This window comes from Carlito syrichta, unplaced genomic scaffold, assembly GCF_000164805.1.
Source record: "Carlito syrichta isolate Samal-C Ts95f unplaced genomic scaffold, Tarsius_syrichta-2.0.1 Scaffold231455, whole genome shotgun sequence".
Classification (NCBI taxonomy): Eukaryota; Metazoa; Chordata; class Mammalia; order Primates; family Tarsiidae; genus Carlito; species Carlito syrichta.
This window is the reverse complement of record NW_007175551.1, coordinates 117,036-141,956: the sequence shown is the minus strand read 5'-3', so window position 1 is coordinate 141,956 and position 24,921 is coordinate 117,036. Positions and strand designations below refer to the sequence as shown.

The 24,921-nt window shown below is 33.3% G+C and overlaps 1 protein-coding gene across 1 annotated transcript in view; it reads right to left on the bottom strand.

The window, feature by feature from the left end:
• CDH9 (cadherin 9) overlaps positions 1-24,921 on the bottom strand; it is a 106,573-nt gene that overhangs the window by 4,391 nt on the left and 77,261 nt on the right. The window contains exons 5-10 of the mRNA XM_008051757.1: positions 22,710-22,897; positions 21,529-21,782; positions 7,652-7,788; positions 7,062-7,183; positions 913-1,030; positions 557-808 (exon numbers count right to left, since the gene is read on the bottom strand). Coding sequence (XP_008049948.1) covers positions 557-808; positions 913-1,030; positions 7,062-7,183; positions 7,652-7,788; positions 21,529-21,782; positions 22,710-22,897 — 1,071 coding nt within the window. The remainder of the gene's footprint in view (positions 1-556; positions 809-912; positions 1,031-7,061; positions 7,184-7,651; positions 7,789-21,528; positions 21,783-22,709; positions 22,898-24,921) is intronic.

Genomic DNA, 24,921 nt, shown 5'->3' with positions numbered 1-24,921 from the left:
CTTATTGGGATCACTTTAAGAAATTTGCAAAGCAGGCAACTGACACACATAACTTAGTATTGGTTAGTAATAGTATTTTCATAGGAAAAGTAGTCTTTGTTTCTGAGAATAATGGCAAGGAGAATTTTATTGTAGAATAAACTGCATTCTAGTTAAAACACTTTCTAAATGGGTGACTTTGGGCAAGTTATTTTGCCTTTCTGTAGAAGAAAAGTGTTTACCTAATACAGTTGATATAAAAACTAAATCAGTGATTAAATCCAGTGTCCTTGGAGCAGTGGCCATGGTTAGTTGAAGTTATAATAGCTAATGGTATAAAATATGTTTTAAAAATATGTAAATAGCATATGATACTTTTGGTTTTAGTCTCTAGAAATCTAGATCTATTCCCACAGACAGAATCTTCAATTTTTCTCTACTTGAAAGAACAATTTTAATAAAAAGTTGAAGTTTTCTGCCTTTAGCTATAAAGAAGAGTGCTCTTCAGGGCATTATCCATGGGTCAATGTGGAAACGAATGTTGCAAGTGAAGGATGTTTAGAAGGGCAGAGCTTACTAAGCAGTATGAGGACACAGAGCAGAATCGCGATGAGAGCTCCCGTGCTCAAGCCAGCCGAGAGGATCAGGGCCTCTGCCGTGCAGGATTGCATATTCCCTTGATTATCGCAGGCACACACACGAATAGTGAGCGTGCCTGTGCTGCTTTGAATTGGATAATCATTGTCAAAGATTAAAATTGGAAGTAGATAGGTGCTCATTTTGTTGCGACTGTAGCCATCTTTTCGAGTCATGATTCCTGCTGTATTATCTGGAAGGAAAAAAAGTAAAAAACAAAACCAAAAAATCTTGGCATTTGTTTTTAATTTGGCATCTTAAGGCTTTATAATTTTTGGATTTAGAAATGTTATATACCTTTATTGTCTACAATGGTGAAGTTGGGATTGAGAGGAAATTCTGGTACTGGTTCAAAGAAGAATTTGTGGCCTCGGGGAGGGTCATCCTTGTCCATGACACTGACAGTCTGAATCAACTAAAATAAATATTAATTAACTAATTAATTATTTAAAATCAAAAACAATTCTCTTGTTATTACAAGATACTTTAAATCTATGTATTTGTGAGAACATCACTAAAATTAAAGCCACACACACACAAAAATTCCCATTTGAGAAAATTTTTTAAAATATAGTTTTATCTAAGATTACTTAATCAAGAATGAAAATTATTCATCAAGTGTTATTTTGCAGGGCACCTCAATGCATCACTTTCTGACTCTTGAACACCTTAAAGAAAAATGTAACCACTCTAATAACTATTCTCTTTGACAATGTTGTAAGGCACGCAGTCTGTTTTATTATTAATTGGCTGCCAATTTGTTATCTCCACTAAAAAGCAATTTCTCAAAGGAGGAGAACATAAAAGATAAACATTTTAAAAGGCACAAATGCTTAGCACCACCACTCTCATACATTAAGAATGCTATTAATATAATTTTGAAAAAATGAATAATTTGTTAAATACTATCAGATAGAAAAAGAGCTTAAATCTATGGGTGACATTATTTGAATTATACTACATATTTTATTCAGATTGCTTGCTTTTATTTTAATGGTATTTTCTTTCTTTTTTTTTTTTTTTAAATTGGAGTCTCACTCAATCGCCCAGACTGGAGTGCACCGCAGCCTTGACCAGCTGGGCTCCGGCGATCCTTCCGCCTCAGCCTTCCGAGTAGCCGGAATTACAGGCATGCGCTACCAAGCCCGGCTGATTTAATGGTATTTTCAAAGACAGATATACAAAGAAATTCTTCTAAAGTTTTGGGAAATTACTGTTGAATTTCTATATTAAAACACCTCTTGACTGAGTTCTGTAAATCAGAAGTATGCCATTGTGGGCCATAGAACAGCAAACAACAGGTTGGGCAGAAAAATTTTACTGAGCATTTTATAATGAAAAAAGCACTAAGCTACACATTGGGGTGCCTGCCATCTGTGTGATTTGAAATCACAGTCATTTAATGACCCTTTCTTTGAACTTCTCTTCTCCAAAAATAAAAAAGTATCATACTCCAATATTTTGTGGTGAACAGTTACTGGAATTTCACAACAGTTTGAGTTATTCATTGTTAAACTTATTGGGTACCTTCTATGATTATACTAACCTGCACACACACTAGACAATACTTTTCCACTTAAATTTTATGTTAACACCGGGCTTGGTGGCTCAGCCTGTAATCCCGCGCTTTGGGAGGCCAAGGTGAGTGAATTCCCTGGGCCCGCGGGTTCGAGACCCGCCTGGGCAACTTGGCGAGACCTCATCTCTACAATAAATCAAAAAAAGTTAGCAGGGCATGGTAGCGCGCCTGTAGTTCTAGCTACTTGGAAGGCTGAGGCGGAAGGAGCCCAGCAGGTTGAGGCTGCAGTGGCCATTCCCGGGAACAGCCACTGCACTCCAGCCTGGGCGACAGAGTGAGACTCCAACTCAAAAAAAAAAAAAAAAAAAAAAAAAAATTTATGTTAACTATAATTTCATTCTATAGACATAGTGACATGTAACCATATGTTTCTTTAGCAGTGCTTCTGAAAGTGCACAATTAAGAATACAAACTTCATAAACCTTTTCTCCTTAGCAAATTAGCACATAATATAAGAAATCAATTATATAACATCTAATATTCTTGCTCAACCTCTTGATCCTAAATAGCAAGAACATCTAATTTTTAGTAATATTTCATATTAGAAAAATTTGGTCTTTTGACTTTTGAGTTCTTGAAATAATTAAGTGGGCCTTGTTAAGCATATTTTAAGAGGATATACGTAACAGTAGTGTATATATATATGCATATATATATATATATATATATATACTTTTTTTTTTTTTTTTGAGTTGGAGTCTCACTCTGTCACCCAGACTGGAGTGCATTGGCCACTCTCGGCCACCGCAGCCTCGACCTGCTGGGCTTTGGCGCGATCCTTCTGCCTTTGCCTTCCAAGTAGCCGAAATTACAGGCATGCGTTACCACACCCGGCTGATTTTTTGATTTATTGTAGAGATGAGGTCTCGTTGCCCAGGCGGGTCTCAAACCCGCGGGCTCAGGCAATCCACTCACCTCAGCCTCCCAAAGGCGCGGGATTACAGGCTGAGCCACCGAGTCCGGCAGTGTATATATATTATATTTTATTTTTAACTTTGCTAATTTTAATGAGATAGTAACAGCATATATTTAAAAATTGTACTTAGTTTTATTAATCAGTTATACTTTATTATTATCAGATATTAGCATGCACTATATCAATAATTCATATGAATCAATAAAGACAAGCCTACTAATAGATTAGTGAGTAAAGATTATCTATAGGTTATTGTTGGTTGACTTGTGTACAACCACAAGTTATGTTCAAGTTCTAATTCCCAGTCTCTGCAAATGTGATCTTATTTAGAAATAGGCTTTTTGCAGATGTAATCAAGTTCAAATGAGATCATACTGGATTAGGAAAAAATCTAATTCTGTGACCGGAGCCTCATAAGAGGCAAATTTGGACACAGAAACACATTTAGGAAAAATATCGTGCAATGATTTAGTCAGAGATTGGAGTAAATAGGGTCCACAAGCCCGAGTAATTGGGGATGTCAAGGTTTGCTGGTAGGCACAAGAAACCAGGAAGTGCAAGGAAGGATCTTCTCCTAGAACTTTTGTAGAGAGCAAAAGCCCTGTGACATGTGTTGGATTAGACTGCTGGCCTCCAGAAGTGTGAGGGAAAAAAAAATCCTGTGTTTTAAGTCATCTCTTATGTGGTAATTTGTCATGGCAGTCCTAGAAAACTAAAATAGCCATAAAAAAAGACACATTTTTAATGAAACAAACCCGTTTAACTACAATGAGTTTGAAGGAACTCACACTAAAACTATTTGAGATATTTAGGTATTAGCAGACATTTAAAATCTAGAGTTGCCTAAGTACTTAGACAATCATATACATTTGGTGGGAGTATCACTTAGTTAATGACATATTTGGAGAATTATTCAGCAGCATCTATTAGTATTTATAGTATGTAATTGTTCCTACTTTTAGTATTATAGCAAAGGAGAATAATACCAGGTGGTAAACAAGCATAATGTACTACAATGCTCATTATAATTCTGCCTACTGTAATAGCATTCCGTTGATAAACTAAATGTCCATCAATAGAGTAACTGAATAGGTTAATGTGTAGCTATGCAAATTATGCATCAAATTAAACATAATCATTTACTGAACTAAGAATATGCCTATTACACGTTGCAAAGTGAAAAAAAATTCAAATAACTATGCAATGATTCTAGGTTGATAAAAAGAAAATAAATTTACATTTTTGTAGGTGGAATGTGGTATGTCTTTCAGTATGCAAGGCTGCCATAACAATCCCACAGATTGGGTTGCTTAAACAACAGAAATGCATTTTCTACAGTTCTGGAGACTGGAAGGTGAAGGGTGCAGGAAGCGACCAGAGGGGCGGCTCCGAAATGGCGCCGACACACCAGACAACAAAGGCCCTTGGTCTGGCTTCTGTGAGCACAATTGCCGGCACGCAGGACTTTCAAACCTCCCTGCGTGCCAATTTCAAACCTGCAAGCCTCCAATCAGTAGCCAGCTTTGTTATGTGTCCAATAGGACCATAACATGGCATTGGCCCCACCCTACTCCCATGCAGCTCCTCCAATAGGAGCATAGCATGGCCCCTTCCGGCTCCTGTTGGGCTGATAAGTACAGCCCTCTCCCTGCAACTCTCTCTCGGTCTCTCTCTGTCGCTCTCTTCTTCTCTGCAGCTATCTCCCCGCCTCTCTCTCACTTCCTCTCTCTCTCTCTCTCTCTCTGTCTCCACAGACCCTTTCACTTTTTCCTTGTAACTGCCGCTTTAATAAATCTCTTGGTCCTGGCCGGGTGTGGAGTCATTACTGGCGCTGAACTTCTTTCAGAAGGTTGCAATCAAAACATGCCAGCATGGTTGGTTTCCAGTGAGAGTTTTCTTCCTGGTTTGTAAATAGCTATCTTTACTCTGAGTCCTCTCATATGACTTTTCCTTGGTTCATGAATTCAGGGAGGGAGAGGACATATGAGCTCTCTGGTGTCTCTTCTTAGGACACACATCCTATCAGGTCATGCTTCACACCCTTATGATGTGGATTTTTCAGGTCAGCTTGGGCTTTGAGAGTGTCAGCTCAACGGGACAGCCAAACCCCAGAAAGAGTCATCGAGGGGCTGGTAAGCCTAGCTCCAGAAGTGTCAGCTCTAATAGGTTGGCAAGCCAAGTCCTGAGAATGTTGTGATTTGGTGGGTTAGCAAACCTAGCCCCCAGTGTATTGGCTCCAATGGGCTGGCAAGCCAAGCCCTGAGAGTGTTGCTGGTAAGCCAAGCCCTGAGAGTGTTGCTGGTTGAGTGGGCTGGAAAGCCTAGCCCCCTGGGTGTCTCAGCTTCAGAGTCTCTCCTTCTTCCGGCAACTCTCCTGGTTTAGCCGACTCCCTGGACTGGCAAGCCAGCCTCTGGAGTGCATGACTTTTGGACTCTGCCAATCTTCTGCAGCTCTTCAGGTCACAACTCTTCAGGGTCCAGGTGCGTGTCTCATGCCCAGGAAGAATGAGGGTCACAGACAGTTGGGAAGTGAGAAAGCAGGATTTATTGAGGACAGAAGAAGTTGCCTATCTGGGGCGGAAAGCCTGGTGCTTATACAAGCTTAAGTCCAAGCAGATAGGCTAGTACTAGCTGTGAGCTGTAGATGTTCTGATTGGTCAGTATTAAGGACCGATCAGCAGGAGGTAGGGGCCTAATGGTGAACTGAGTGGTTGCTTTTTGATCCCAGCTGTTGAATACCTAAGCTCTAGCTTGAGAGGCTTGCAGGGAGCTTGTTTACCAATGCTGAGTCTGAGTGGCCTGCCAGGAGTTCACTACATTGTTACCAGAGGCCTTGTCTGTCTGTCTGCCTAGCCTTTTTCTAGCTATCTCCTGTCTCACTTATGACCTCACTTACCCTTCATTACTTCCTTAGAAACCCCATGTCCAAATACAAATACCCTCGGGTTAGGTTTTCAACATATGAGTGAGAGGGTGCAAACATTCAGTTCATAATAATCTCTATTAATAAAAACTGTATTTATTTTCTACACTTAAAAACACATGACAGAATTATAAGTGATTTTTTTTTACATCTACCAGTGCTATCTTAAGCTGATTCTTAATATCTGTCCCCTATTTCTTTAAATAAAGACTTAAATAGCTAGTTAAATTACTTTTGGTAAAATTTGTGCAGTTACTAATGTTGGAAAATACTGTTTTTGTCCCAAATGAATATATTGTACATTTAAAAAATACTTTATATACATTTGAAAAAAAAACTTTGCAAGTGGACTCTGTGACTCTTTTACAAACAATTATATATATATTTTCAGCTATATGAAAAATATTGAATCACAATCAAAATACAACTAATATCAAATCAAAGTGTCATGACTGGTGGTTACTTTTACCCATGCCAGCTCTGGCATGTCTCTCTTTTTGCCCTTCTTTCTGTAATAAACTTTGTTTGAAAAAAAAAAAAGTCTCCCAACCAAGCTATTTAAAAGTAGCAAAATGTAATTGAAAAAAATTATTATGATTTCCTTTATATTAACATAAAACAATTTCACTTTCATACTTCATGTTTTATTTAATAATGTATTTCCATTTCATTAGTAAATATAAATCAGCATCAGCATAAATTCAGATAAGAGCTTTATATTGTGATATTCATTATATACCGGGATATAACATATATATATTCATTATATATATTCATATATAGTATATATTCAAAGGAGAAAATTATAAAATATTCTTTAATTTATATATGTTCTTACTATATTATTGATTCCATCATGAAAACAATTTTAAAAATCATCTTTTAAAAATCACTGTGAGTTTTTGTTGAGAGGAAATAAGTAGATGACAAGGAGTATAATTTGCACAAAATCATGCAAATAAAATGATACACTGTCATTTGACTTTGTAAAGAGAAAATTGTTTTAACTTTTTAAATGATTTTATTTACCTGCCCAGGTTTTGCATTTTCACAAACAAATGTTTCATAGTACATAGCAAATTCGGGAGCGTGGTCATTGATATCTAGAATTCTGATGAAGACAGGAATGTGGCTACTTTGTTTTGGATTATCTGCAATGAGAACATGTGTAAGATTTCAGTTTCATTTACAGAAAAGTAGTGAAATCACTCACCCCATTTGTAGCTTAGCAACAGTTCTTTTTGAGGTGTTCACTTTCTCAATTGTATTGCTGATGAATATCTCAGCTCTTTTACATGGTGCAAATGAAAAGCACGGTAAAATTGAGGAAAATATAATTGAGAATGAAATATTATTTGTAATAGACACTTTTCTTAGACATCTTGTGAGGTTAAATTATATTTCTATTTTCTAGTAAGTTGTAAAAGAAAATGAATTTTAAAATAAATGAGTTATTTGATAATCCTTAAAATTAAAAATATGTTGATATTCCAAGTCATTTCTTTAAGACCTTGTTAAGGATGCAATCATTCAACTCAAGAAAAAAAGTCTAATCAGTCCTTTTATTTTATCACTCTTATGAAAGGTAATGTATTTAGATGGATGCAGCTCCAACTTACCTATTTCTGTGGCTGTAACAGTGATGTTGTGCCAAGGGGATGATTCTCGGTCAAGGGTCTTCAAAGTGAAAATAGAGCCATTTTCTGAGTAGATATCGAAAATACGATCCATATCAGTATGCCGATCAACTGAGTATCTGGCAAAAAAGCAGACTCATAAATCCAGGCATTGTTTTAAGACTATTAGTTCTTCTATTTTTTTTTAAAGTAAACAAGTCCCACAATGATCTAACAAAAATGTTAATTGTAAAATACTGATAAATTTCTTGAATTTTTATTTTATAGAATAATTATTTAAGCAATTTGATATATTTCCAAATGACTACTTCCATTATTACTATTCTATGATCATGTGTACTTTGTAGCCATTATTTATGCTCATAAATCATTATGGCGGCCTTTAAGTGAGTTTTTAAGTGTCATTTGGTTCACTTCTTCTATCACAGACATATTACAGTGTTTGAGAAATATTAAATAGTCCGTGTTAAACTTGATAAAGTCAATAGCACTGAATAAATTGAAAGTAGGTCAAACAACATAACTGTCCACAAAGTCCTTTATGAGTATAATGAATATAGACAAGGCCATTATAAAATACATTGTTTCTGAATGTTTTTCTATTAACGGAAGATTTTAGCTGAATCAAAGTCTTCCTTCAATCTAGCCATCTAACTTGTTATATATAAAAATGAAATGTCATAATTTCACAGAGTTCTATGATTTTCTTATCAGGGTTGGAAATGTAAGATGTCACCATAAGCTTCGCATCATTTTCTGGTTGACAAAATGTCTACTCTCACAAAGATGCCCAAGCCTTAATCCCCAGAATCTGTGAATATGTTACTTTAAATGACAAAAAGTAACTTTGCAGGTGTGATTAATGTTAAAGACATTAAGATAAGAGATTTTCCTTAATTATCCAAATGTGTCTAATGTAATGATTTCAGCCCATAAAATTGGAATGGGAAGGCAGAAAAGTGGTTTAGAGATATGAGACAGAAAAAACAAAACAAAACAATGGAGAGATCTGAAGAGTGAGAGGGTTTGACCCATTATTGCTTGCTTTAAAGATGGAGCTAGGGAACTACAAGACAAGGAATGTAGGCAGACCCCAGAAACTGGGAACTTTCCTCAAGCTGACATCCGGCAAGGAAACAGGAACCTTGACCCTGCTGTTGGAAGCAATTACAATCTGATCACAGTTTTAATGTGTAAGGAAATGATTATCCCCTAGAATCCACACAAAGGAACATGGTCGTCCCACATCAACACTTTGACTTTAACCCAATGAGACTTGTAATAAACTCCTGACCTACAGAATTATAAGAAAATAAATTTGAGTTTTGATTTAAGCTACTACAGTTATGGTATTTTAATGCTAGTAGTAGAAAACTAATACACTTTCCAAAAAGAAATTTTTGAAAAGATAAGTTTATATAAGAGTCCTCTGGTGATATCACACCATGTTAAGCTGTACTAGCAAATATTTTTACATCTTTCTGTGATTTCTGTTGTAGAATATTTAATTGAGCCGTATAAGAAAGTGAGTGTTTCTCAAACATTGACATGGAATCATATGTGGATCTTGCTAAAAACGGAATTTGACTCAGTAGGTCTGGTGTGGGAGCTGGGATTCTGCATTTCTAACAAACTTTTAGAGAAACCCTGCGTTGTAGGTCCACGGTCCAGAATTAATGGAGCAAAGTTTTAGACTATGGGAAAAAGTGGTTAAAAAAGGACAGAAAAAGACAATAAAGTACAACCAACAGATTTGTCAGTATCTGGTGTGGTTTTTCATTTTTCTAGGTATCTTAATAAAGGCAATTAGTAAATAAGCTCCTTTTTTATCTGGTTAATTGGAAAATTACAACTCCCATTATAAATGTGTAATTTATATTTTCTCATTTGCACTGACTTTGACAAACATAAGTAAGAGACATTTAGATTTCTAAACCTTGTAAGTATTTGTGATTTTTAAATTATTGGGTTAATTTACACTTATGTAAATTCTATGATATTTTTGTTTGAATTGTTTTGATAAAGAACATATTATTTGGTCTATTGATATAAGAACTATACTAAACTTAAGGAATTCATTAAGTAAACTTAGATATTGAAGCTATTTTTAACAATTTAATATAGTATGTGAAAGGGCTTGCTTAATTTATTTTCTGCTAAACATTTTGTAAAATAATATTTTCAGAGTCATAGATGGCACTTCAATGAGGGTATTTTAGCCTGTGAGGAAAAAAGAAAAAGTATTGGGCTTCACCTCAAAAGTCGAATGAGTAAAAAATTCTATATAATTGTCTTTGGTTATTTTCTGTACCTCACTTCCAGTCTCCCAATACATAGAACTAGATCAGTCATCTCCTTCAGTAGGGTTGTACAACGGGCAATAGAGCTACAAGGAAATGATGGAGTTCCCTCACTTTTTCAATAATCATTAATGTAACTTTCTTACATGATGTTATCAAAAGAATCTAGGAGCTTTCAAATTATGCATTTGACATATGATCACTGCTCAAGAGTAACCTGTACTTCTGGGGTAGGAAATCCTAAGGTGAAGAAGGATAATAGGAATCTAGGTATAAAAATAAACATATAAACTACATAATGGTGTATATCTATAATTTTTTGTGGGAGCAAAAGTTATGTTAGGTTTCAGCCAACAATTTATTTTCAGACAATAGTTAGTGATAGACTTGATTTTTAAAATAACTGTTAATGTAGTAAAATTAGGATGTTAGACATATTAAACTTTCTGTAAAATTTCTATTACTAATTGTACTAACCTGAAAGAAAATACTGTATTCCCTACCTGTGGGTGTCAACTCTCCTACAATTTAGTTCTTGATGTGGGCTTTATTGACATTTGGGACCAAAATATTATCACAAGGATTTTGAAAGAAAAGCAAAGGAAGTCATGGAATATTCTTTAACAGTTTTCTTTTTCTTAGATATACCAAGTTCTGCTGATGAATAAAAACAAATCTAAAATGTACACAAAGAGAGCCAAGTAAAATAACATAACCACATCTATGCATTGAAAGGAACTCAGTTCCCAGAATTCACCTGTAAATATTTCTCTCTATTGTTGGAAAGGTCAATAGTTAGCCATTATCTGCTTATGTCTGAATAGATCTTGGATTTCTTCTACTGTTTGCATTGAAGATCAAAGAGGAAAATAAAATTTCCTTTTGTGCTCCGTGCTAATTACCCTAGAGTTTAGCATAGAGATTTCTATGGATTGAAGAGTAGCTAACAATTCCAACATTATAAAAGTCAAGCTTTGACGCATTTGTAACTTATTTAGGATCAAAATAGATCTGAGTTTCTGGCTGCCCTACTCTTACATACAGTCTTGAAAGGCACTGATTTTCATGTTAAGAATTCATGAAGGAGAATCACTTTGATGATTTAGAAATAGCTCACTTTAACATGAACATCACAAACTTTCAGGTCTATATACAGAATTTTATTCTATTTTTCCTGTGTAAGCGATGTCTCACAATTTGTCAAAGTCCAGAGATAATTTTCTTTTATATAACTGCCTCAGATCTATTCTCAAAACACAATAAGAACATTCTGATTTATCCATTAATAATAAACACACTGAATTACATTAAATGACCAGAAAGAGGCTGATCAACATTTAATACAGAACAGTGCTATCTCTATGTCCCAGTAGATGGCTTATTATAACAATAATATTTTATTGATCTCCCTGCATTGAATTTTGAATAATAAGTTAAAAAAGACCACCAGCATAATTCTTTGTATGAATACCTTTTGTAGAGGCAGGATCCAATAATACGGGCAGCAAATAACCCATGAAAGAGAATACAAGAGAACTGAGCTTGTGGAAACTGAACTCTGGATTTTGTTTTTTGTTTCTTTTTTTAATTTTTATGTTCTACTGTTTAAAACACATATCAGTTCATTATATTTTTAACTAGTACCAAAAATGTAAATTACAGACACCAAAGTAAACCAGTGATATGCAGAAAGATGTCAAGAATGCATTCCCTTTCCTGTACTGGATTCCAGGTACTTCTTCCACTGACCAAGTCCATTTAGTTAAGCCATACATTTGCTCTTTCTTTATTAGCAACCGCTTTCCAGAAACGTGTTTCTCATAGCTGTGAACTATCCTGAATTTTTTTTTTTTTTTTTTGAGTCAGAGTCTCACTCTGTAACCCAGGCTGGAGTGCAGTGGCATGCTACTCAAGGCCACTGCACCCTTGACTTGTTGGGTTCAGGTGATCCTTCCACCCCAGCCCTCCAAGTAGCTGGAACCATAGGCACATGCCACACAATGCCCGGCTAATTTCCTGATTTTTTTTTTTTTTTTTTTGAGTTGGAGTCTCACTCAGTCGCCCAGACTGGAGTGCAGTGGCTGCTCCCGGCCACCGCAGCCTCGACCTGCTGGGCTCCGGCAATCCTTCGGCCTCAGTCTTCCGAGTACCCGGAATTACAGGCATGTGCTACCACGCCCGGCTGATTTTTTTTTAATTTTTATTGTAGAGATGAGGTCTCGCTGCCCAGGCGGGTCTCGAACCCGCAGGCTCAGGCAATCCACTCACCTCAGCCTCCCAAAGGCGCGGGATTACAGGCTGAGCCACCGAGCCCAGCTTAATTTCCTGATTTATTGCCGAGATGAGTTCTCGCCAAATTGCAAAGGGCTCAAACCTTTGCACTCAGGCAATCCTCTCCAACTGTGAACTATGAAACCTTCATTACTCTTCAAAAAGTGAATGCTGGCTATTGATGAAATTATTTATAATTTAATTTGAAAAAAAAGTTCAAATATTTTTGCAGACATGTGTGTTAGTATTATAAATTTGTTACTATTTTACCTTTTGCAATAAAATCAAGCCAATATTAGAGAAGCATTGCTATACAGGAATGCCCTGACATGTCTATCCCAGTTTGAGTTGGAATTACATATATTTTATGGAGGCACAGCTACTATAAATCCTTCATCAGAAAGTTTATCTCATTAGTTTTCAATTTGATGTCAGTTGAAAGGACTTGTTCGAAAAACTGTTGAACTTTAAATATATAAAATGTAAAATAGGTGTGAAATGAGGCAACATGTTCTTTTAGAACTTGTAAGGCTGTAACAACCCTATAACTTTGGAGATCCATGAATACTATATGAGGTGAAGTAGAGCTGACCACAGCGGCTAATTGTCACCATAATCTTATGCTGCAAGTGGCAGATGTATTTCAGAAAACTCGTGTTTGATGAACAGATTTACTGGTGGATGAGAATTAGTTCCCACTCTTTTCCTGGAAGAATGTTTCTCCGTGATGCTTATCATAGCCTAATTCTGCTCTGGGGATCAATTTATCCTTCTAAATTCGATCAGAGCTAACAAAGAGTCCCATGTTACAATGTTGCATCTTTGCTAAATTATTGCTGGTTTTTATTCATACTTTAATTGGATATTTAAAACTTGTCTTTGTATATTGTATATGCTAACAGGAATCAGCCTACTTGCTATGTTTTCAGGTAAAACTTTATACATTGGCAAAATTGGTGGTATACTTTGAAGAATATAATTTGAGATTAATTTGCTTTCTTAATTATTTTCTTTCTCTTGTCATAATGCTTTATATGTTATAGATGAAACTACAATGTGATTTTTTATCATAGAATTTGAGTAATCTACACAAAGCAAATATTTCAGGAAAAAACTTAACATTGAACATTCACTTTTAAAAACTATGAAGCAAGAATGCAAATTTTACTTAGTTTTTGTCCTAGAAATTTTACTTTTGAAATTGTATCAGGATATCATCAAATATAGGGAGGGATATACACACACATGCATACACACACACATATATTTTAGATTGTATAAACTATCTAAATGCTTATTAATGATGTATAACTTACATAATGGTATGTTATTTATATAATAGGTATTTAAGAAGTTTAATGACATTAGCAAATACTCACAATTAATACAAATTTATAGAGCTATATGGAAAATGAATTCAATTATATAAAATGAATGAGAAGATTGATAAATTGTTTGACAGACAGAATATTTAATAAAAGTACAGTAACATAACACTGAAAGGTAGGTCTATTGAACAGAGAACTACAAATGTCTTATCTGCTACAAAATTTTCTCTGTCATCCATGCTTTCCAAATTGAATTACTGCAATCATATAACCAGAAGCATATTTTAAAATATTTTTATTTAACTTCCTCTTTTGGTAAAGATGTAATGCAGAGGCTGGATTTACCATACCACCCCAAACCCAAAAAACACGCAAAATACCTAAAACAGTTATTTTTAATGTACTCAATTAAGAAAATGAAGACAGTAATCCCCAAGAGAAGGGAAAGGAATGTGGTAAGACCTAAACTTTCCCAGTATGCTGTCTGGGGAAAATTTTCATAATGCAGTTCACAAATGGACTTTGTCAATCTTCCTGCATTGAGGACATGATGCTCAGAGCCAGGAAGACAAAGGTGGCTGGACTTTAAATGTGAGAGCAATGCAGAGAAGTGAGTTTCCCAGAGACAGAACTACTGAAATTTGAGGAGAATCATCCTCAACTCTTTAGCTGAGTACCTATAAGAACATGAATGGGAACAGGTAACAAGAGACCACAGATGTAAACAACTGCAAAGACTAGAGGAAACAAAACTACGACTTGAGATTAATTGTAGAAGACTATGAAACTGAGAATAAGTCTAGTCTTCACCAGTCAGAGTATAAAACCTCAAAAATCACAAGACTTTTAATAAGCTACTTAGAAAGATTTTTTCTTGATTAATGGGGTAAAATTAGTCCTAGACAATGTCTGCTAATAAACCACAAAAGCAAGATACAAAAGAATTAATCTGTATTAAGCAACCTAACCACACAGCAGAACAAAGCTCCAGAATATTCCTAAAAATGTGAAACTACCCAGGATAAACATGGTAAAAGTCACAAAGTCTGTAATTCAATAAAAAATTACAGACATGCAAAGAAGAAGAAAATGTGAAAAATAAAATAAACAGAGCACCAGTGAACGGGGTTACACCTTTAAGGGACCTAATACAATAATACTTAAAATTCCCTGAGGGAGAAGAGAGTAGGGCAAGACATACTGAAGAAACAATGACAACTTCAAGTTCAAGAAAATATATGCATTCAGAGATTAAGGAAACTCAGTGAACTCCGAATACAAAATAAACGAGTTATATTATTATAAGTCACGTCATAATCAAATTGCTTAAAACTGGTAACAAAATTAAAAGCATTCTGAAAAACATGTGATGGGTTACAAATATGTAAACAAAGATTAAAACAGGACAAAATCTTTATTGTACTGATAAAAAAATAATCAAAAATTCAATAACAGCAAAAATTTTAAAAACTGTGATAACAAATAAGCTAAAAAAAAAGAGATAAAATAGAATAAAACATTCTTCATTACTCCAGAGAAGGCAGAAAATTAGAAAGAGTAAACAAAGAAAAGATAAGAAAATCAGAAAACAAATGGCAAGATGATAATTAACTTAAAGGTATCAATAATCATATTAAGTGTAAATGATCTAACCAGTTCAAGGAAAAGTCGCAGATTGTAAATTAGGTTGTGAAGCAAAACTCAACTACATATTTCTCACACAATGCTAAAAATAAAACAATAGTTTTAATATTAAAAAGAAAAGATAAACTATGTATATTAATATCAGACTATTGTGGAACACAAAGCTGTACTTACAGGGAAATACATTACTTTAAATGTATTTAAATGTTTAAATAATGTGTAGATAGAAAAATAATATGCTTCAATAAATGACCACAGATTGGAGCTCAAGAAAACAGAAAGAAGTGCAAATGAAACCCTATATAAGCAGATAAAAGAAAGTATAGAAAGTAAGAGCAACGTCGGGCTCGGTGGCTCAGCGCGCACCTTTGGGAGGCTGAGGTGAGTGGATTGTCTGAGCTGGCGGGGTCGAGACCTGCCTGGGGAAATTGGCGAGACCTCATCTCTACAATAAATCAAAAAATCAGCCGGGCATGGTAGCACACGCCTGTAGTTCCAGCTACTTGGAAGGTTGAGGCTGAAGGATCACCGGAGCCCAGCGGGTCGAGGCTGTGGTGGCCAGGAGCGGCCACTGCACTCCAGTCTGGGTGACAGAGTGAGATTCCAACTCAAAAAAAAAAAGAAAGAAAGAAAGTCAGAGCAGCCAAAAAATAATAATAATTAAATAGGAAAAAGAAGACAATGAAACCACAAGTTAGAATTTTTGAGAAAATAAAGGTGAAAACTGTTTAGTCATACCAATCAGGAAAAAAGTAGATTAATATTATCGATATTGGAGTTAGCTGTTATCACTAGAGATATTAAAAGGATAATGTGAAAATATTTTGAATAACTGTATGTTAATAAATTTACAGGCTGGGCACAGTGGCTCAGCCTATAATCCCAGCACTTTGGGGAGCCGAGGAGAGAGAATTGCCTGAGCTCAGGGGTTTGTGACCAGCCTGGGCAACTTGGTGAGACCTAGTCTTTACAATAAATAAATAAAAAATAAGCTGGGTGTGGTAGTGCACACCTGTAGTTCTAGCTACTTGAAAGGTTGAGGTGGAAGGATCGTGTAAGTCAAGCAGGTTGAGGTTGTGGTGACTGTGAGCATGCCACTGCACTCCAGCCTGGGTGACAGAGTGAGACTCCAACTCAATAAACAAACAAACAAACAAACAAATTTTCTTGAAGAATGAAGAAAAATAACAAATCTAGTCTCATAAGATAATTAGATAACCTAAATAATATAATAAATAATAAATGAATAAAATGTGTAGTTATAAATCATATTTAAGAATGTTCTAGTCTCAAATATCTTCATTTCCTATCACATATTTAAGGAAAAGGCCAATTCTATGCACGTTCTTTCAGAAAACTGAAGATGTCATACATCCTACGGCATTCTATAAGGTAATATTTTTATGACACCAAATTTAGACAAAGACATTACAGAAAAGCAAGACTATAGGATAATTTCCCTTATAAACATAAATTCAAATGTGTCTAAGTGGCACTTGCCCCAAGAATGTAGGGCTTGTTCAATATCTCAAACATCAATCCAAACAATATAAAATTTTATCAAAGCATGTAATCATCTCAGTAGACAGAAAATTCCATTTGACAAAAAATCTAAATTTTATCCTTGATAAAAATGGCCAAAACACAAGGAATAGTAGAAAATTTAATCATGTTTACAAATAATATACAAATTAAATGAAGAAATCCAACAAATGCATCATATCAAATGGTAAGAGACGAAATAATTTTCTCATAAAACAAGGAACAAGGCAAAGATTTCTGCTCTGATCACTTCTATTCAACATTGTTCTGTAGGTTCTTGCCAGTGAAATAAGGTAATACTAAGAAATGCAAGGCGTCTGTACTGGAAACAAAGTAAGAAAAGTTGTTCATAGTCTCAGAAGACATAATTATTATCATGAAAAAATGATGGAATCTATATAAAACTCTATTAGAACCAATCAGTGAATTTAGCAAAGGTTGTAGAACACAAGATTAATATACAAAAATGCATATATACAAACAACAAAAAATCAGAAGTTAAAATAAAAACAACGCATGCATTATAGCAACAACATATATGTAATCTTAGAGTAAATCTGACAAAATATATTTTTGACCTATACAAACAAAACCACAAAATATTATTGAAAAGAATCCTCCCAAAGTAGAAAGATATGTGTTTTTATGGGTTAATATATTCAATATTATTAAAGTTTTAACTCTGCCTACATTGATCTACAGACTCAACACAATCGCAGTCAAAATTCCGGTGGACTCTTTTGTAGAAACTGACATATAAAATGCAAGGAGTCTAGAAAGACCAACAAGTTTGAAACAACAGCAGTGGGTCCTGAACATTTATCATAATACAATAAGAGAGGATCATCAGCAGTAGTGGGATACTGTGGGGGGGGTTATTATGTCAGTTATAATTATAAATATATAATTATGTCAATTATATATTATTATAATATCACTGATCCTAAACCAGGGGAAGTGAGAACCAGCTGAGGGCCCAAACTTCACCTGCACATAAACTACTTATGTACCATGTCCTTACTTGTATTTCACATTTTTACAATAAAAAACTGACAAATTACATGGACAAAACAAAGAAAAAATAAATAAGAGGACAAAAAGCATATGCTTTCAAGACTTTTTACAGAGCTACATAAAATGTAGTATTTTGTAAACACAGACAAATAGATAATTGAAATATATGAGATTGTCCCGAGATAGACCGATATACATATTGACAATGCTGCATAAATAATTCAGCAGAGATATAATATTTGCAACAAAAAAATGCTAGAAACATGAACTGTTCATATACTAAATAAACAAAACAAAGCAAAAACCTTTGATCCATACCTTACAACAGACACAAAATTAATTTAAAATAAATAATATAAATAGAATATTACCTTGAATTAGACATTCAAATTTAATAATAAAAACTTGGTAAATTATATTTCATCAAAATTAAGAAATTTGCTTTTTAAAAGTCACTTTAAGGGAATAGAAATACAAGCCAATGATTGGAAGAGAAATTGTAGGATGCATATGAGATAAAAGACTGTATTCGGTATGTATAACCAGTTTCAATATCAAAGAGACAACCCAGTAAATTATAGGCAAATATGTGAATAGACACATCCTTACTCAATGAACAAATATGGGTGGCACATAAAAATATAAAAGTATTTGAAGTCATTAACCATACGAGAACAAATAGTAAAACCAAAACGAGATACTATTACACATCAATTAGAATGACTACAGAGAAGTTGACTGTACCAAGTATCAGTGAAGATGTGGAAAAACTGGAACCCTCATTCGTGATGGTGGGATTGTAAAATGGTACGACTGCTTTGGACAATCTATCAGTTTCTTGAATTGTAAGCATATCTTTCCCATGTTGTCAGCCATACTCTTCTAGGTGTTTATGCAAGAGATATGAAAGTCTGTGGCTATATAAATACTGGTTGTGCAAATGTATACATGTGAAGTTGCATACAAATTTGTATAAATGTATTATAATTTCCAAGTCTTGTAAAAAACACAAAATATCAATCAGTAAACAAACATAAGCAAGTTGTGTTATTCCTATACTTTCAGCAAACAAATGAAATCACTTATGTATTCAACATCAAAAAACTCAGGATAATTATGCTAAGTGAAATAAGTCATAAAAAAGAATATATGCTTATGTAAACGAATACAGAGGATTCATTTATATAAGATCCTATAAATAAAATCTAATCTATTTTCAGAAAGCAGATTAGTGTTTGCCTTGGGATAGGGTGGAGTTCAGGGATGGTTCAGGAGAAGCCATTATAAAGAGCCGGAAGAAAATTTGGGGAGGTAAAGGATATTGCATTATCTTAATTTTGGTGTTTATACAGAAGTATAAATACAACAAAATGTTTCGACTCATACACTTTACATTTGTACAGTTTACTGCAGGTCAGTTATACCTCAATAATGCTTAAAAAATAAGAATATAAAAAGAATCATAGTTTCCTAAGATAACATGTCCATAATGTCAGTTTATAAAATTCCATGTTGTAGTTATGGAAAAAAATTACATCAAAGTCTAAGAACCAGAAGCTGGATTTTGCCTCTTCCATAGTTTTGCACTTGAGGGCTCTCTGCTTAGAACCACTGAGATCAGCTGAGTTAGAGTAACAAATGAGTAGCATTGTACTGACTATCTCTATCTAATAATCAAATGAGGAATATTGTATTAATTATTTCTATCTAATAGTCAAGTCAGATATCAGAATACTTTATATTTGCTAACAAATTGAATTTGTACTCAGATAGACAATAGTTTCAATTTTCGGTCTGGAAGTTATTTGTGCTATGTCTTTGAGAAGGCATCTCAGTTTATTCTCACATAAAGTGGAGGTTATGATAATTGTACCTGCCTTATCAAATATAGTGTAGCTTAAATGAACAAATACATATAAAGTTCTTTAAACAGTTTCTGGTTCAGAGCAATATCTCAATAAATGATAACTATTATTTTATAAAAGAAACAATAGAAAAAATGTTTGACAGTCTAAATGTCATGAATTTTATGCCAGAATTTGACAAACAGAACATATATCTTGTTACATATTATAGGACTTAATGACAAAATGAAAACATTTGTGAAGAAAAGTGGTTAAAGAACAGACAAAGCTTGATAAGATCCATGATCTAAATAAATGAACAAATGCCCTTGACCACATGGAAGAGTTAGCATGCTGCTCACAAGGTAACATATATTTTTTGCATTTTTAATATGTAAATGTGCTAGAAGTATTGGAAAACATGTACAAATTATTATTATTAACACGTAGTCTCATTCAGATGCAGAAATGAACGAACATCCAGAAACGTTAACATGTTCACGTCCAATAACATGCTTCATCATCTGAGAGTTCATATATACTGCCATTGTCCGCAACTTTCTAATACTGTATGATTGCCAGTGGAAAAAAGTTACTATCAATTACTTTTTTAAATGAATGTAGGATTCCTAGCATAAACATTTGGCACAACAAATGTTAAGGAGAAATGAAGAAGGCACAGGTACCACTGATAACATTTTATGAGATTTGGCATAAACCATCAAAACCAGACACTTACTGAACATTTGTAGCTACTGGTACACCCAGTATCTACAAACCCTTTATCATTTTTAAAAGTAGATGGGTATATGTTTTTATTTCAATATTGTAAAAACCATGATCATAATTTATACTTTTTAAAATAAATCTGCATATGAGACACAAAACCAATCAGTCATATATCATTTCAATAAAATATAAATCTACATCGTTTTAGATATGAACATACAAATACATTGGTCATTGGAAAACTAGATGATTTCTCATTTTATTCCAAGAGTTTTGCTTTGAGCATTTTAAGTAAATGTTTAATATACAGTGATAAAAATTCTGTCAAGGTAATATAATCTCCTATAATTAATTCAATTTTAAGCAAAGTAGAATTTTAGATATTGTATTAGCCATACATTTAACATATTAATGTATTATCTATCTATCACTTAAGCTTTTATATCTTTTTTCCACATATTTATCTATCATCACCCACTCCTCTCATCTCTGTACATCACAACTATATTTACAGTTTTTGTAGAGCAATTTGTAAGAATCATTTAAGTTCCTGGCATATATGAAAACTTTTAAGTGGTGAAACTATTCCAATTTTGGACAAGTATTATATATACTAATAGTTAATACTTTTATCTTTCTTATTGACTTAAATACCATTACTTCCTTAGAAATACTCTGTGTTGTTAGGAAGGTATAATTGACTCATTGTTTCTCCAATAATTTGATAAATGGTAAGCATTAGTGACAATTTTTGAATGAAGATATCTCAACATTTCTTTAAAAACCAAGTGATTTTTTTAACCAATTTATTTCTTTAGTTCATTTTTTAATTTGAAGTTTGAACCAAGAGCAATAATGAGACAAGCATTACATCAACAGTAAAGGAATTAAGATTACTGACTCTGGAGCTGAACTGATTCTTAAATTCAGCTTTGACACTATTAGGCAAATTATTTAAATGCTCAGTGCCTCATTCTTATCATTTCCAAAAAGACATCATAATAGGATCTATCTTGTACCCAGGGCATTTTGAAGACAGCCTAAAGAAGAGTTTATGCTCTGACTGTATTTGGAATTATTACTGTGCTAGAGTATACATTATGTAACATCATTTTTCCCCACACAGTTTGTAAGTAGTAAGAAGATAATTATATTTTACAAACATGAATACTTCTCAAAATACTTACTTGATTAAATTGTTCTTGGCATCTGGGTCATATGCTGTAACCTGTCCAATGATGCTGCCCTCCTTTACATCTTCATCCACTTCTATTAAGTAGGAGATTTTACTGAATACAGGAGGCTCATCTATGTCTTCCACGGATATTTTGACCACAGCTGTATCTTTAAAAGGTCCCAGGTGTAAGAATCGTGGATCAGGGTGAGTGTTACTTGCATCCACTCTTATAGTATACAGCATTTTGTTTTCAAAATCTAAATTCTGAAGTTAAATAAAACAAGAGAAATTAGCATGATTTGTAAAACAAAATAATGGAAGACAGTCTCAAAATTAATGACCAACTATCTTAATGATACCAAAAATTCTGATTAAGTAATTTTTCCAATCATTGCTTCATAGGTATATAAAACAAATTAATAAATATTTGTTTTGTTTTACATCTATTGATAGGACTAAGCAAATAAAATGACATAGACATTAATATACATTTTCACTTAGTAATGTACTTCAATTTTTTAAACCACAGTTGTGGTGTTATATAATGGATGTATATATTATGTGTTTTCATTATTTTTAAAGTTATGCACATTTAAAGTGAGATGAAAAAACAAGTATAGAAAAAAGTATTTACATTTTATTAATCCTAGCAAGATTGTGAACGAAGCAAGATAATAAAAGCAAGATAATAAATTAAAATGAAATGATGTCAATATAAAAAAATTGAGCTAGATTATTATATGTAAAGCTTTAGAACATTCTCCTACACTGCATTAAAAATCAACACAACCAACATAAAACACTTAGCATCCTCAGTTTCCATTTATTTGAATAGACTATCATACTTACAATTAAAACATTTTGAAAATTACATGAAATAAGAGTGATGGCTGCATGTATATCTTTTCTCCCATAGAAAAATACAAAACAAGTACCTTTGAGGTTATCTAATTTTAGTTTGATTGTTGTTTACTGTAAGCATAAGCAGTTGAGATTTTATACCATTTTGTGTCAATGATGAAGATATTTAACTTATTTGAAGTGAGATTACAGCTATTCCCACTTACATGAAGGATAGACAGCGTGTAAAAGATAGGAGAAAAATAAATCCCAGGTTTTTCTTTCCTTTACTGAAAAGTAAAAATAAACTATAAAGCACTCAATGAAAAAATGAAGACAGTGAAAAGAAACCTGTTTGACAGTTATAATCCCTTCCTGTGTATCCTTGTCAGTGATGACATCGAACATGTCTGCACCATCTCCTTCAGCAATGCTATATTCCATCTCAGCATTTTTTCCCACGTCAGGGTCATTGGCTTTTATCCTTCCAAGATGTGTTCCAAGAGGTACAGACTCAGGGGAATTAAATTGATACGTACCTGCAAATTAAATCAGAGTTGCTTTGACATTTCATCTTGAGATAACAAAATTCTTTCATTTCCTCTACCTTTTTTACTTAAGTGCATTAATTTTAAATTGGGCAAGTTTTTTTTTTATCATATTGAATTGTAAGCTGTCAAAAATTATAGATTTATGAAGTTGGAAAAATAATTGAAAACAGCAGAACACTCTCATTTTGTAAATGAGAAATATAAGTCCCAGAAAGATTAAGTAAATGTTTCAAGGTTATTTAGATAATAGATGATAAGCTTGATATTAGAATCCAGAACTTTTTACTTAAAAGAACATGAAAAACAATATTTTTCGGTTTGGGCTTTCAAAATTGTCATTACACATTTTGATATATATTTAATTATTTGAAAGGACATGCATTGATTCTTTTATTCTAAATCAAAAGTAAAGATTAATTCCACACACAGCAACATCTTTTTGTTTGCTTTAATTTCAACAAATGTGACATAGATTTTTCTATTTTCTGTAGGTCCAGCCAATTATTATATTGCATTCTGCTGTCCTTGAAGCTATTTGCGTTTTTGACTATTTATTTAAGGGGCAATAGGGAAAACATTTAAAAATGTTAATGAAAGTCAAGTATTTTTAAGCATTTATTATGTGCCGAACTCTATTTAAAGTCTGTATAAAGTTGAAGGCCTTCTAAGTTAATATATTTGATCCTCATACTTGTCCTATAGGATCAATTTAAGTATATAATTTTCAGGGTTAATCCTCTAGTAAATTATCCTACAGATTTGGGAAAAATAAAATATCAAACTATCTTTCTGACTTCAATGTTTGTATTTTTTCAGTTTGTTTGGTGGCTAAGACTGTAATCTTAAAAATCCAATTGCCTGGGTTTGCATTATCACCACTGGGAAAAGGTTAAATTCTCTATATTTTGATGTCTTCATCTATAAAATAATGATGGTAATTAACTCACAAATTTATTATGTGGATCGTATGAAATTATGTCTGTAGTGCATTTAGTATTACAGTATCTTGTCATCAGCATATTACTCTTATTAGTATAGTTTCAAACCTTTTGTTAACATTATAATAGATCATAGAATTATGAGGAGCAAAACATTAAAAATTCATCAATTTATGCTCTTTCAGTTTATAGTGAAAGAATTTTGATGCCAAGTTTAGGTTTCTGTTACTTAGGCTTGCTATACATGTTTTCAGCAAACACTGTTGTTTAACAACAATTATAGGGGTATACCTGTCATTGCTCAATCAAATATTTTAAATTTGATTTGTTTGAAAAAACATTTTACTGTATTGAAATCATTGAAATGAACTTGAACTTCAGGCTTCACTGAATATTTAAAGACAAAGTCTTTTATGTACTTATTCACTGCAAAATATTTTTTTTTCAGCGTAGAATAAAAATCTGTTTTTGTAAGATCTCATGGAATGTGAAATATTTATGGTTTAAAGCATATCCTAAAATGATGATAACTGTAATAATATTAATTAGTTTAGTCTTCATAACTCCATAATATAGATAATACCAAACTTTAATATCTTTAAGATACCACCACAACCAAGGTAAACCATAACACTATGGGCCACTAAGAAATACAAAAATGCTGCTGATTAAACCAACTTGTCTTGATTTTAACATTGAATCTGATTTCAGAAATTTTAAAATATCAATAAGTCTGTATTTCAGATTCAATTACATGAAGGTTATGATTCTTATACAAACAGAATAGTTGACGCAAGTGACAGTCACAAGATTTGAATCCAGGCAACCAGACATGAGAACTCTTATACTTCTAATCAGGAGAGAGATCAGAAGGAAAAGATTAAGATGATCATAGAAAAAGGTGGGAAAGGAAGTCTGAAAAACTTTATAACATTCCAAAAGGTCACAAAGGATAATTACAGCTGCCAAAGAATTGCATATCTTTGTTTTCTCTAATTACCTACTGAAAAAATGATGAAAATGATTATCATTACTTTCAATTTGTGGGAAATTATGATTTTTTTTGGTGGAATA